Genomic DNA, 13,009 nt, shown 5'->3' with positions numbered 1-13,009 from the left:
CCACAAGGGGGCGTGACTACATTGAAATGATTCTTCAGCAGGTTTTCACTGATCTGCAGTCATTTGGGTTTGGCGGTGTAATCAGACTGCGGGTTTCTGTGAGGTATTAGACTGAGAGTAAGCTACACGTGTAAAGTGCAATGTTATATTGTCTCATTGTTTCACTGTCTCATTTATTTTTATTTGATCTATTATTTATTTGTTAGATTTTTTTGATTCCTTTTTATCTTATTCATCTATTGTTAGATTTGTTGTGGAGCTAGGCATCTAAGAATGTCGCTATGTGTTGTACTGTGTATGATTGTATAGGTGACATAACACTTTTTTATTTAAATGTAAAAAAAAATTAAGTGCTCAATTAACATTCAATCGGTATTCATCGCTCATATCTGTCATATACTGGGTTGTATTAGTTCATGACCATGAACTATTAATTCCTCAACTACTGACTTTCTATTAATGTAAATGTTTGGAACTATAAATACCTCAATATTGTAGGCTACTACAATATTTTAGGTAAATGTACTTAGTTACTTTCCACCACTGGGACTACCATAATGGATTTTCATCACACAAAGTCATGTGAGCTTTATTTTCAAAATGAAAAAGGTTGATAAAGTACATTGTGCTCATTTTTCATTTTAGTTTAATCACCCGGTGCCAGGGCTGGATATTGGGGACAGTGCCCCGGGCTGTGGGACTGTCAGGGGGCCTCCAAGCCTCAGACCGTGTGCGTGGCCCAAGACTTCCAAATAAAGTTAAACGCAAGGGCCCTCAGTGCGCACAGCGCAATCTGACCACTAGGCCCCTGGGTGTTTATAGCGTTTGTGCTTACATTGTGAGGGCCCCCGGGCCCCTTGTTGTTTAAAAGTCGAGCTAATCACTAGGACCCCTGGGCCACTCAGTGCTCTTAGAGTGAGGCCCCGATGACCCATGGCGTTTAAAGAGTGGTCTGACTACGAGGCAGGGTCCCTCGGCACCTACAGTATGATGGTCCCTGGGCTCCTCTGTTAATACATGGAGTGTAACACCTGGGCCCCTTGGTACATACAGTGCATGCTTAAAACAAGAGCCTATCGAAGAGTTACTGTACAGCAGAGCCCCTGGTTGGCATTCTACAATATGCTGCAACATGGTACAATATCCACCAACAAGTGAGTTAATTCTACATAACAAGACAATTTGAAGGGCGTCAAAAAGTCATGTGCCAGCGGCCTCACGGGACCATGGTCCGGCGGTGCCTGGTGCTGTATCGAAACTGCCTGTTCCCGCAAGGAAGGGATAGTGACAACTGACAAGTCAAACCAGTTATTAATCAGTTAATTCTCAAGCAATAATTATGGAACTCCTTTTCCCACAATGCTTCACTCTGGAGTGCACGTGTCAACGCTGCCCGCAAGCCGGACTGAACGTCACATTCCTGCATTCCCTTTTTCCTCAGTCCCCGGGACGTCGGAATAATAGCTACCACTAGATAGCTAATTCTCTTTCCCACTTTTCTTTTTGAGAAAACACACCCATGACACGGCGGATTTGATCTCAGGAGGTGATCCCGGGTTCACCAGGAGTCAGAATCTCTCTTCGGGTGAGGATTTATCTCTTTTCTAAGCCGGTGAAGGTGTCTGTCGGTTGATATAACCGTGGTATCCAGGGATAACAGTTTTGTAAAATGCGCTGGATGTACTGCTAGTTGCGGCTGTGAGTGGCCTGGTTATGGTTTGGTCTCAACTGGCAGACCTGTTGATATAGCACAGTTGATGGAGGGTGGTTTTAATAAGTAATGTGTGGCCTGTTGTTTACAGTTGGACTTAACAGCTAGCTAACGTTTAGCCACCGGCTGGTTAGCCGCAAAGCTTGCGTCACCATTGTTACCGGTGATACGCGGGCAAACACGCCGGGGTGTGGAGGAGCCTCCAGATGTTTCTTTGTTACTTTGAAAATGACATTAAGGAGCAGTGAGTTGGATAACGTTACCATTAACCTCCTGTCAACATACAGCACTTGGCTAACGTCTCATACAGTGCTAGCATCCCAGACAGCATGGGCGTGGTGATAGGAGTGCAAACTGAAAAAACTGTAGCCTAAGGTAATAATGTGATCGTTATGGTCAGTTGTGACGGTCACCCTTGCAACCAGTTTGATTTCAGTAACGTTATACTTGCAGGACAGGAATGATGGCAATATCCATTCCAAATGTTAGAAGTCAAGTCTGGAAAGCAGCTGAGCTTGCTGCAAATCTGCAGTCTGAGTCTCAGCTGTTGACTCTAACAACAAAGAGCGGGGTCACAGCTGCTGCTTGTCTGTGGCAGGACGGAGGGAAATCACAGCTATACCTTGAACTCGTAGGATTTGTCATCTCTTCTGAGTTGAAGCACGTACATGCAGTTGTTTAGGTAGTTGGTTTGCATAATGTTTAATTAATTAGCACCAGATGGGACAAACCTGAACAGTGTTTAATGTGCTGGAACCAGCTTGTTCTTGCCACTTAGAAATCAATACAGTTATAAATCATTACTCATACAATCTAAGTTTACATACTGTCAAAACTAAGAGGTCTGTCCTAAAGGAGTCCTGAAACTTCAGTTTGCTCCTTACATTCCTGAGATTCCTGCTGCTCAGAGACTGATTGGTTCAGAGTGACTTTAGTGAGGTAAAAGCATGTTTGCGTGTTACCACAAGTCACACAACAGAGACCCTCCTGACATGAATGTGACAGCTTTTTACAGTGGAGAATGGGTTAGTGAATTGATAATCAGATGTATTTGATCCTGCTTTGAGGAAAAATCTTTCCTTTTTGAATGAATGATATCTTCTCAGCGTATGATGATCTTTGCCAAAGTTGCCTGCTTTACTGTGGAGTCTCTTCTACAGGCATATGCCAATAAACAAGTCTGCCTAGTTGTAAATCCGGTTCAGGCAGTGTCTGTCTTCATTGTAAAGGAATATTTATCTTGGTTTAGTGCCTGTCATCTACGTCTACAGACATTTGTCAACTTGTTTACCTTTTGTGAACCTGGTTCAGTCAAACATAGATAGGTAATAGGTAAAAATATTTATGAATTAAATATCATTAGATAGAATATAGCCATATATGGATCTAACATGGGCCAAGACATACTAATATTGCCAAAGTGCCAATATGGAGAATGACTTGTTTGTGACTGAAAAAGAGCCAGCTTGAATGTTGCCTTACACTTGCAGAACATTTGAGGGCATGTATTGAAGTGTATGTATGGATATAAGCCACTATATATATATAAGCCTCTGCTGACAGTAGCTAAATAGCAATCAACTAACTAATCTAAAAACTAGATAATATCTTTCCGCTAATTGTCACAGAATAAAACAAAGATCTGGCGCGCTGTATGTACTGTCAGTAATCGACGCTACTAATATTGCATATATGTTGTGCAGTAGCATGAGGTATTTTTACAGTCAGCGAATATTTGCCATGCACATTACGATGTTCTGGGTCTCGTTCAGATTAACATGAAATACTGCTTTTTATCCTGACTTTGTAATAACTTGTATAGATGCTCTCACGTATGAATTAATCATAGGTTTTATCCAGATCTTGTAACTACATTACTTGTTAGTGTTGGCTTGATGAGTGAACTGCTCACAGAGGTGGCATGAGGGTCCTTTCCCATAACCTGATCTAATCTGTGATTTTAGGCTCTCAAATAGCAGGTGGTTTATTAATAACTGCTCCCTTATCATCTAGCCTTTTTATTTTTTTAGACCTTATCTGATTACATCACAGCAACAGTCCAATTTACTATTGATAGTTAACGATTAACTCATGAAACAAAGACTATGACGATTAAATGAGTATTGCCGATGTTTAAACTTGGCCTGAAATACTGCCTCATTAAATTAGACTAAGATCTAGATCTAAGCAGGGTCAGTATAGTGTCATCACCCCAATGACCTGCAGTCCCAGCACATTTGACTTCTGCATTGATCTGGTGAACTCTGCCCACAGTGGACAAACGCTGTCAGAAAATGAAAGAATGATCCCAGAGTAATGGTGACAAATAATGCTGCCAGGGGTTCATATGAGTAGCTGCATGTAACTCTTACCTGTATGCATCATGATAAAGCTAATGCTAAGAAATGGAGTAGTAGTGTTTAGGGCTGTGACGCACACCCAGGTAGATATGCATGCAGTGTTTTAGGAGGAGGAGAGCACACAGCTGCATGTTATAGAGAGAGTGGGAGAAGCCTGCAGTAAAGTAGAGCGCCCTGACTCAGCTGCGTAGCACAAATCTAGCCTCCTTTCAGTTGGAACTGCTGCTCATTACGTTGCCCGAAGTGTATGGTTGAGTGAGTGGGAAAAGAGACGATTAGAAGAGGGAGGTCACGCGGCTCATGGTTGAGGAAAACATACATTAAGAGATATCATGTGGTGGCTTAAACCTGAGAGCAGAAGGCATTTAGCTTAGTGCAAGAATGCAGAGTAGTTCTCTAGCAAATTACATGGCCTCAATTTCTTTTTGGAAACATGGGGTTTTTGACAGAACTATTGTCACAGGCTTTCTATGGCCTACCTTTTGTTCTCAGAGTTACTGGTTTTGTTGTTATGATCGCATGTGTTCACCCCTAACCAATGATGGCTGCAGCTCGGTTGCTGACTAACCTTTGTTGCCTCTCTTTTCGCTTTTGTTGCCGTTTAGCTTTGAGGCCTCGGAACTTCGACCTACACTCTCTACATGTTGTGAAGCTTGTGAGCTGAATTACATACCCTCACTTGTTTGCCAGGCCTCTGTATTTGTGTGTGTGTGTGTGTGTGTGGATCCAGACAGGATAGCATTGTTGGACTACAGTCCTACAGTATTGCACATGCCCAATGCTCTCCCATTAGGTCACTACAGGGGCAAAGGGGAACAATGAGGCTATTGTTTTAAGCGTACACATACACATACTCTTGGACCCCCCTCTGTGCCATGTGAAGGCTGTCTTCCACTAGTGTGTTTCTCTAGATTCAGGTCATTCAACTTGGACTGTATGAGTAAACACATTTACTCACAGCAGCTTGTTATAGTGTATGGGAGGCGGGAACTACTGCAGAGTACTTTTTGAAGTTGTAATTTTACTCCTATCACATATTCCTTAATTTGAGGGTTGTTCTCAACCTTGTACCTGTTACAACTTTCTGTAAATGCCATTTTTGTGTTTACGGTTTCTATTGTTCTCCCAGTTTTGTGTGTATTTAAGTGACATCTTGCATGTGTTTCTACATGCCTCTAACCTGCAGTGATTGGTTGAGAACTGCTTTTGATCTCCAAGACTGACTGCTGATGTTGATGATGAAGAGAGGCTTTCGATAACCTGTCCATATCCATTCTGCGACATCAGTTCCCAGTACAATGACACTCTGGATGTCCTGAAACTTTATGTAGGAGTAGGATCAGGCTCAATTCGGAATTTTTTATTTTTTATTGTTTCTATATAAAGCCTGATATTCTTCCACACCATTGTGAGTGACGCAAGAAGTTGGACGAGCAATGTGAACAGAGCCATTTTGTGCTGAAAACTTTGCCGCTATTCCAGCAACATTTTGTAGGTGCACTACCTGTGTTGCTGAAAATGTATATACTTAATATTCTCTGGCAGAATTGAGGCTACCCAAATGTCACACTGGCTCTACTCTCTCCAATGATGGTGTACTAAAATAATAAATCATACACAACAAGATTTAAAGGTTTTAGTTGTCACATGCTCATGCAGTGAAATGCAGGGCAACATACTCTGTGCTAAAAAGGCTGGTATTGTGATAGACTAAACCGCACGGGGAACCATTAACGGCGAATAAAGTGTGCATCTGCAACAATATGCAAACATAGTTTACATTATAACACAGTCACAACAGATCTTTCTGACATTTTGCCGTTTCCAAATGATCTCAATCGTGCAGTATCTAACCTATTCCATCTCACCTCTCAAAATTAGACTACTCCAAATTATATTTATACCCACGTGTGAGTTTGTTTAGCCAGCCAGACAGTAGTAGACCAGATTAGGCGAATTAGCAGCTCTCACTGCATGGGGTGGGAACACTGCCTTTGACTCCCACTGTGGAGACTGTGTCTCATGTTCTGCTTTGTTTGGGTTGTGTGGATTATGGTTCTTACTGCTTGCTTGTTGTGTAACAATATCAAAGGTTGCAAATCACTGGTGGCTCAGAGCTTGTTTGACTTTGTTTGTTATACACGTTGTGTTGTTTTACTATTCCGTGGTGCAGCCAGTATGATTTGTTGGGAGACATTTGAAGGGTCTTCTGTAGCAGTATTGTGTATTTGTACTCCATGGGTTAATGGTAAACATAGTTGTTATGTTTTATGTCGCAGGTTTGTTGACTTCTTTATTAGATGTGAAACTTCAGAATATTCTTCTAATATCCTACTTAAACTAGTACATTTTGACAAATAAGTGTGAGTTGAGGTTGTTTCAGTTACACATAAATCCATAAAGAAACACTAGAATAGAAATATCGAATCATATTCTTAACACAGAATAAAGTACTGCACTTTGCTCTAACGCTTGATAACAAGTATTTAACACTCCTCATTCAGGGGGTCTGGAAATGTTTGAATTCACCACCTCATTATGCCTTCTGATGTTAACGAAGATAACTGCTTTATATGAAAGCTATTTTCTCCCCTTTGTATACATCAGACTGCATGTCAAACGTGTACATTAGTTGAACAATTGCACAATATATCATGATCACAATTGTTTTTTCTTTGGTAATGAATCTACTCTGTCATGAAATATGGATGGTGTAGATTGGCATTTGTCTCTGCCTCTCAAACAAAGAAACAGTGTGCTGTCCAGTGCCACGCTGTGTCTGTCTGGTCTGTTCAGTATCAGTCTGGATGGTGCTGGGCTCCGGGCACAGTGTTCAGCTGGGTTTTACTGTAGTTAAATGCATTTCACAGTCTTGATCTTTCTCTGTCGTCCTGTAGTGTCACTGGCTGTGACGCATATCCCAGCACCTAGTTTTAGTTTACTATTGGTTCGACTCTAATGGCTGTATTTCCGTAGCCAGGCTTTTAGTCCTCTGAATCACTGCTTACGTCCAGTTTATCGGGTACATATCTCAAACTAATGCAGTCCAACGCAACAACCCTGCAATAAATCCTACCTTCATGAAGGTAATAATGTTCGGTCTTTGTTGAAACTGTTATGGAGAAGTGTTGACTCAGATGTATGGTCATTGTGGCTGCTTCGGTCATAGTGCTGTTGAATTATACTGTGTTCAATCTACTGAAACAAACACAAAGATGTTTCAACACAAACACAGTCCTCCATTTAATGATTGTGAAGAAGAGTGCGTGATGTTGTTGCCTGAACAAGATATTTTGGAAGGTTCAGAAGAAAACTTTGAAGTATTGGCTACTGATATGCCACTTATTGTGGTGTGACAGGCAGATCTTTGCTGGAACAGCTGGTAGACTTGAGGGAGGGAGATCAAAAGGGTGGAGACAGGAAGGAGAAAGGGAAGGAGAGTGGGACAGACAAAGAGGGGGGGAGGAGGGAGACTCGCCCTGTCCCATGTAACTACAAAACAGGCCAACGTGCCACATGAAAATGTTCTTGGTGCGATGCCCACTGCAACAAACTGCTTCATCAGACGTTACCTCTGTCTATCTGACCGACTCTCTTGATCTGCAGCCCACAATTAGTTTTTGGCTTTGGTTCGCACTCCTTTTTGGAGCTGCAATGATTAGCCAATTGTTTTTAAAGTATGTCCACAGAAAATTAATTTGGAACTTTTTTGATAACTGATTATCATTTAAGTATTTGTATCAGTCTAAAATCCTGTGTGATTCTTTTTCTACTATATTATTAAACTAAATATTTTTGATGGTTGTACAAAACAAGGAATTAAGCTTTGGGGAATTGTTATGGCCTATTCTTTGACATTTAATCGGCCCGAAACATATTTGATTAGAATACAGCACTGATTTATTAGCATTGCACTTCTATAACATTTGCTGGACTCGTGCTGAGCGGAGAAATCAAAATCGATGTAGCAGAACGAGCTATATCATCTTTTTATACCACACATTCTTCTTCTTCTGCCTTGTCAAAGACCTGGTGCCTGCATTACCCACAATGCAACTTGATTTGGTTGTGTTATGCTAGTAGCCTCAAGAAGTGATGAGGAGTGGGCTGCAGAGGTCTGGTAACCTCACTTTATTTCTAACTCTACACCATTAATTTGCAAACTTGTGACGTCACATAAAGGGCTTCATACAAGTTTTTCCACATATGTCTTAGTACCCCTCACAACCTCTAAACAGGTTTGATGTGTAAAATCGGCACACTTCTCTTTTAATCGAGAAAGTAATCAAGATAATTCTCTTTTAGTTTAAGCCTGAAGGGAAATGCTGACATCATTACTGCTCAAATGCATACCATTTTCTTTCTTTATGCCTCTGCTTGCCCTCATCATTTGCATCAGTGTGATGTGAGAGCTCGTATCTTTGCTTGTCTTAAAGTCTTGTGTTTGGTAAATGCGAGATGCCTTGCGGTGCTATTAGTGCTCGTGACCTTGCAGAGCCAGTTTCTCTGTTTAGTCAAAGATCAGAAGGGGCCATCATCTTTGTTTTTCTCATGTACGCTTAATACAGTAGCCCTTTCTTTGTCTGGGTCAGATGAAATCCTTGCTTTAGTACCAACCATAACCTCCACCTCTCTCTTGCACCCTCAAGGCATGATGGTAGTTTGGAGTGTTGACTCTCACATGAGCATAGTGCCACCTTGGAACATATATAAGAACATTGATGTTACTGTTGTTAAACTGAGAGATAAAACCCACTGTGGAAGCAAAGCAAATGTCACCACCACTTATTTTAAAGCAGATTTAGAGTGGTGTGTTATGCAACACCGCAGGATAAAAAGGACTTTGAGTCAGGACTGTGATAAAGACACACAACCAGTGTTTACTTTAGATGGATGATGATATTATTTGGGGGGACTATAATGCATGTGCAGCCCTTTTTATAAAAGAATATATATAACCTGCTGCACAGTAAGCACATAAACTACTATGAAAGTATCAAACAGATGCTATAATACAAAGAAATCATAGATACAAAGACAAGAAGACGGAGAACTAGATGAGATTGTAGTAACGGACGGGTCAATAGCTGTTGTCAGCAGCTTCCCCTCAGGCGGTAACTCTATACTACATGTCAAGGACAAGAGTAGGACATCTGACTGCAACCACTACCAATATGCGTCAAACCTAGTGATGCAAACATCCAGACTAATATTACTGAATGGTTCTCCATTCATATAAACTGTGTTGTAGTTAATGGAGCTCTGCCACATTAACATCAGAACAGTTGAAATTATGAATTGAGATAACAAATTCAAGGCCACGCAGAGTTTTATTAATGCCCCTACAACCTCACATAATGTAAATTGAGGTGGAAGAAATATTAAAAACACAAATCAATATAACTCCCCCACACAGACTGCAGCCTCAGAAATGACCTTACAGTTGAATCAACATCTCAGCGTCATGAATGACGAATTGAAAGTCTTTTTTCAGCTGAGCTGGGACAGTTGGTGTGTGTGTGTGTCCGTCCATACACGCAGAGCATGTGTAAATGCATACAGTTGCATGAAGTTTATGCATCACATGGGCTGTTTGTGGTTGTAATTTCTGACGGTAAAAAAATGTCTTCAACTTCAGCTCTGTCCGAGCATGATGCTGATGCTTCTGTAGCCTGCTAACTGCAACTCGGCAGGCTAATCAAAGCCTGGTATCAATGTAAGGATGGATTATACTGTTGACAATGTATGGATTATACTATCGACACTACAGTAGGTCAGATTAGGACATGTTGACTCTGCTACATAGTATTCAGAGATTAAAGTATTAGTCCTAAATATCCATATATTTAAGCAGCAGGGTAGCACTGTCCTTGATCAACAGATTTGTAAAGGATCCAGCCTCGTGCTCAACAGGGGTGCTGTCCTGTAGCTGACCCTGAGCTCTGATCCTCTAAAAAAAAGTATGTCCCTTTTGGTAATACTACTAACTCAGTTGTACACATGGTTTTTCAGTATTATTGGTACTCTAAAAGGAGTACTTTCTGTTTAAATACTTGGTGGGATCTCAGTCTTTGCTTTGTTATGATGTTGTCTTGTTTGATGAGATACTACACAGTGCGGCAGTAGGTGAATTCAGATGTTCGATTAAAAATAGATTAAAGAGAGTCTTTAGGATATAGCACTCCTCGTGGCATTAGATAGCCCTGTAGCCCAGAACCAACAAAACAAAAGGGTTTAAACTTTGTGTGACTGACTTGTTGGCTGCAAATGCACAGGGCTCCCCAGTGAGTCCCCAGGGCTCAGCAGATAGCATTATGCGTGCTCCAGGGCCATAAATCCTCTTTGCATGGCTGGTGATCAAGCCATGATGTAAAGGAGCTTAGTAGCAATAGACAGACACAGGCAGGAAGCTGCTTCCCTGTTGGCCACAGGTCAGGTGATCACACCCACAACACTGACAGGAGAGAGAGAGACGGGTGGGAAGAGGTAGAACAACAAAGAGTGACATTGAGGTGTATGTATGGTGACACCAGGCAGAGTTTTGGAGAAATAAGAGTGACAATCAGAGGTTTTTCTTAGTGAAAACACAACCTGGGCTTGCTGCAGCTCCACTCCAGGACAGTTTTGCTGTTGGACAACTTTGGAAACAAGCAGAGCATATATGGATGTTTGTTGACAGCAGTGAGGTTATATGCACTCTTTGATTGTTGAGAATTTAAAGGGGGACCAAGGTGAGAGAAAGCCTATAGTTAATTTACAATTATTCTCATTTTGTTTATAAAATGTCAGAAAATCGTGAAAGATTCCCTTCATAATTTCCCACAGCCCATGTAGTGTTTCTAAGTGTTTGTTTGTTCGGCCTACAGTTCAAAAACTCATCATCACATTTGAGAAACTGTAACTGGAGAATGTTTGTCATTGATTATCAAAATAGTTTATTTTCATTAATCAAGAAACAGATTAATTGGTACTGTACTCCACAGGTTGTTGCCGCCATAAGTATTTTGGCACGGGCGTGTGTCCACATTGCGTCTTCTGAGCACCAGCATCTTTTTTTCAAATGTTCCCAATGAGGAGAGAGCGTATGCGGTCGCCTCGAGAAAAAGCGCTGCACCCAGAGTCTTTTTTCTGAGCGCTCCTAGTTCTCTGAACTTTTCAGAAAAGCCCAGGTGACGTCACTGTAGCAAATGGAGGAGAAGCTTCTTTTGACCATGTCTGTCTATCTTGAGCTTTATATGTCAGACAAACACAATCATAACAAAGACCGAAAAGCCCATTTGTGGGAGCAGATCGGCCGGGCGTTGTCTTTGATGGATCGTCCTCCTTGCTCTACTGCTCTCGCTGTCAGGGTGAGCGGTGACCAGCTCATTCATGCAAAGCATCAGGGCCAGCACATTTTAAATTGGTGGACGTGCGCCCTAATCTATCCACTCATCTGGGACTTGGGCTCACCTTATGTCTGCTCATTTATGTCATAGTTGTTTTGATGTTTTTACTGTAAAAAAGGCCAGCCTTGTACTCACAGGAGATGCATGCTCTAACATGGAAACTCTTAGTCATGCATCTGTATCCTTCTTTTCTTCCTTTCACAGGTCACTTTCCTCCTTCCCTTCCCCTCCACCCATCACAGCGCTGGTTGTCATGGAGAACTCTTCGGTGGCGTCAGCATCGTCTGAGGCTGGGAGCACACGCTCACAGGAGATAGAGGAGCTGGAGCGCTTCATCGACAGCTATGTGTTGGAGTACCAGGTGCAGGGTCTTCTGGGAGACAAGGCAGATGGAGACTTGGACTTGGACAATGGTGGCAAGGTGCCACAGGTCAGAGCCTTATCATTTCAATGGATGACATGCTCTCATTAGTCTCATATCTGTGAACGGCAGTTGTTATGTTTAGAGGTGTCTCTGGTTTGTGTCGTCCAAAAACATGCTGCCGGGGTACAGCCGGCATCAAAACAGCTGCCCCTGTTGTTTTAATGCAGATGTAAACGTAGACAAATGTGAAGGTACATCCACCAAACATTGCAGCTGTAAGGAAAAAAACCCAGGGGAACTTACTGTGTTGTTTATAGTCTTTGTTTACACATAAACAAACCCCCATTTTAACTCTCCTCATTTCTCTCCTCCAGTGGACAGATGACTGTAACAACAAGAAAGATGGCAGCTGGACGTCTTCACGGGGAAGAGGCTCAACCAAGCCAGTAAGTGTTTCTGTCGAGGTTCATGCTTATTTCACAGCTTTGGAGGTGACCTTAATTAATTCATTGAATAATCATTCACAGTTTAGTTATGCAAAGTATAGTAATGATTCTACACAAGGGCTGCAGTGGCAACAAATATGGTTGGGGCATCTGTACCTTACTATCCATCACAAGAGCCGTAATGATTGGAAAGAAGGACCTATCGGTGTCTATCTCAAAAATAATCAGCTATATGGCCTTTATCATAAATCAGGGTTTGGACAATAACAAAAGCTAAAGCTGCAGCACTTTCATAAATTAATAACACGTGTATGTAGTTCATAGATGAACAAAAAAACAGCATTTTGTGTGTTTCTCAACTGACCGTTACTGAAACTACGCGGTTTTAACGGCTGTGTTTACAAACTTTACTGGTGTAAGCAACCCTTTAACAGCATCAGAAAAACAATTGTTTATATATTGTTTTGTAGATTTAGTCCCTGTATTATAATACATGTCAATAATTATATAGTTCCAGTTTTGTATTTAGTTTATTTAGATAAAAATAACTTTTTCTCTACCATCTCAGAATTAGTTCTCCCCCTGACTCCCGGGCTGGTTCCACTGGAACCTTCTTTAATTTCTCCACATGTCTGTTTGCAGTATCTACTGTGGCATCCTGCATTTGTCCTCGCTTCTATGTCCTCATCTCATTCTTTGCTTTTTGAAAATGTAAAATGCTCTATTTAAAGAAATCTGAC

At 41.5% G+C, this 13,009-nt stretch overlaps 1 protein-coding gene across 1 annotated transcript in view; it reads left to right on the top strand.

Annotated features, from left to right (window-relative positions):
- Window positions 1-1,380: 1,380 nt before the first annotated feature.
- Window positions 1,381-13,009, top strand: part of ctif (CBP80/20-dependent translation initiation factor) — a 48,590-nt gene continuing 36,961 nt past the window's right edge. The window contains exons 1-3 of the mRNA XM_029444626.1: window positions 1,381-1,585; window positions 11,664-11,889; window positions 12,198-12,269. Of these exons, the coding sequence (XP_029300486.1) occupies window positions 11,713-11,889; window positions 12,198-12,269 (249 nt within the window). The 5' untranslated portion in view covers window positions 1,381-1,585; window positions 11,664-11,712. The remainder of the gene's footprint in view (window positions 1,586-11,663; window positions 11,890-12,197; window positions 12,270-13,009) is intronic.

This window comes from Cottoperca gobio, chromosome 12 (genome assembly GCF_900634415.1).
Source record: "Cottoperca gobio chromosome 12, fCotGob3.1, whole genome shotgun sequence".
NCBI lineage: Eukaryota > Metazoa > Chordata > Actinopteri > Perciformes > Bovichtidae > Cottoperca > Cottoperca gobio.
The sequence above is the reverse complement of the archived record's forward strand: the minus strand, read 5'-3'. Positions and strand labels throughout refer to the sequence as shown.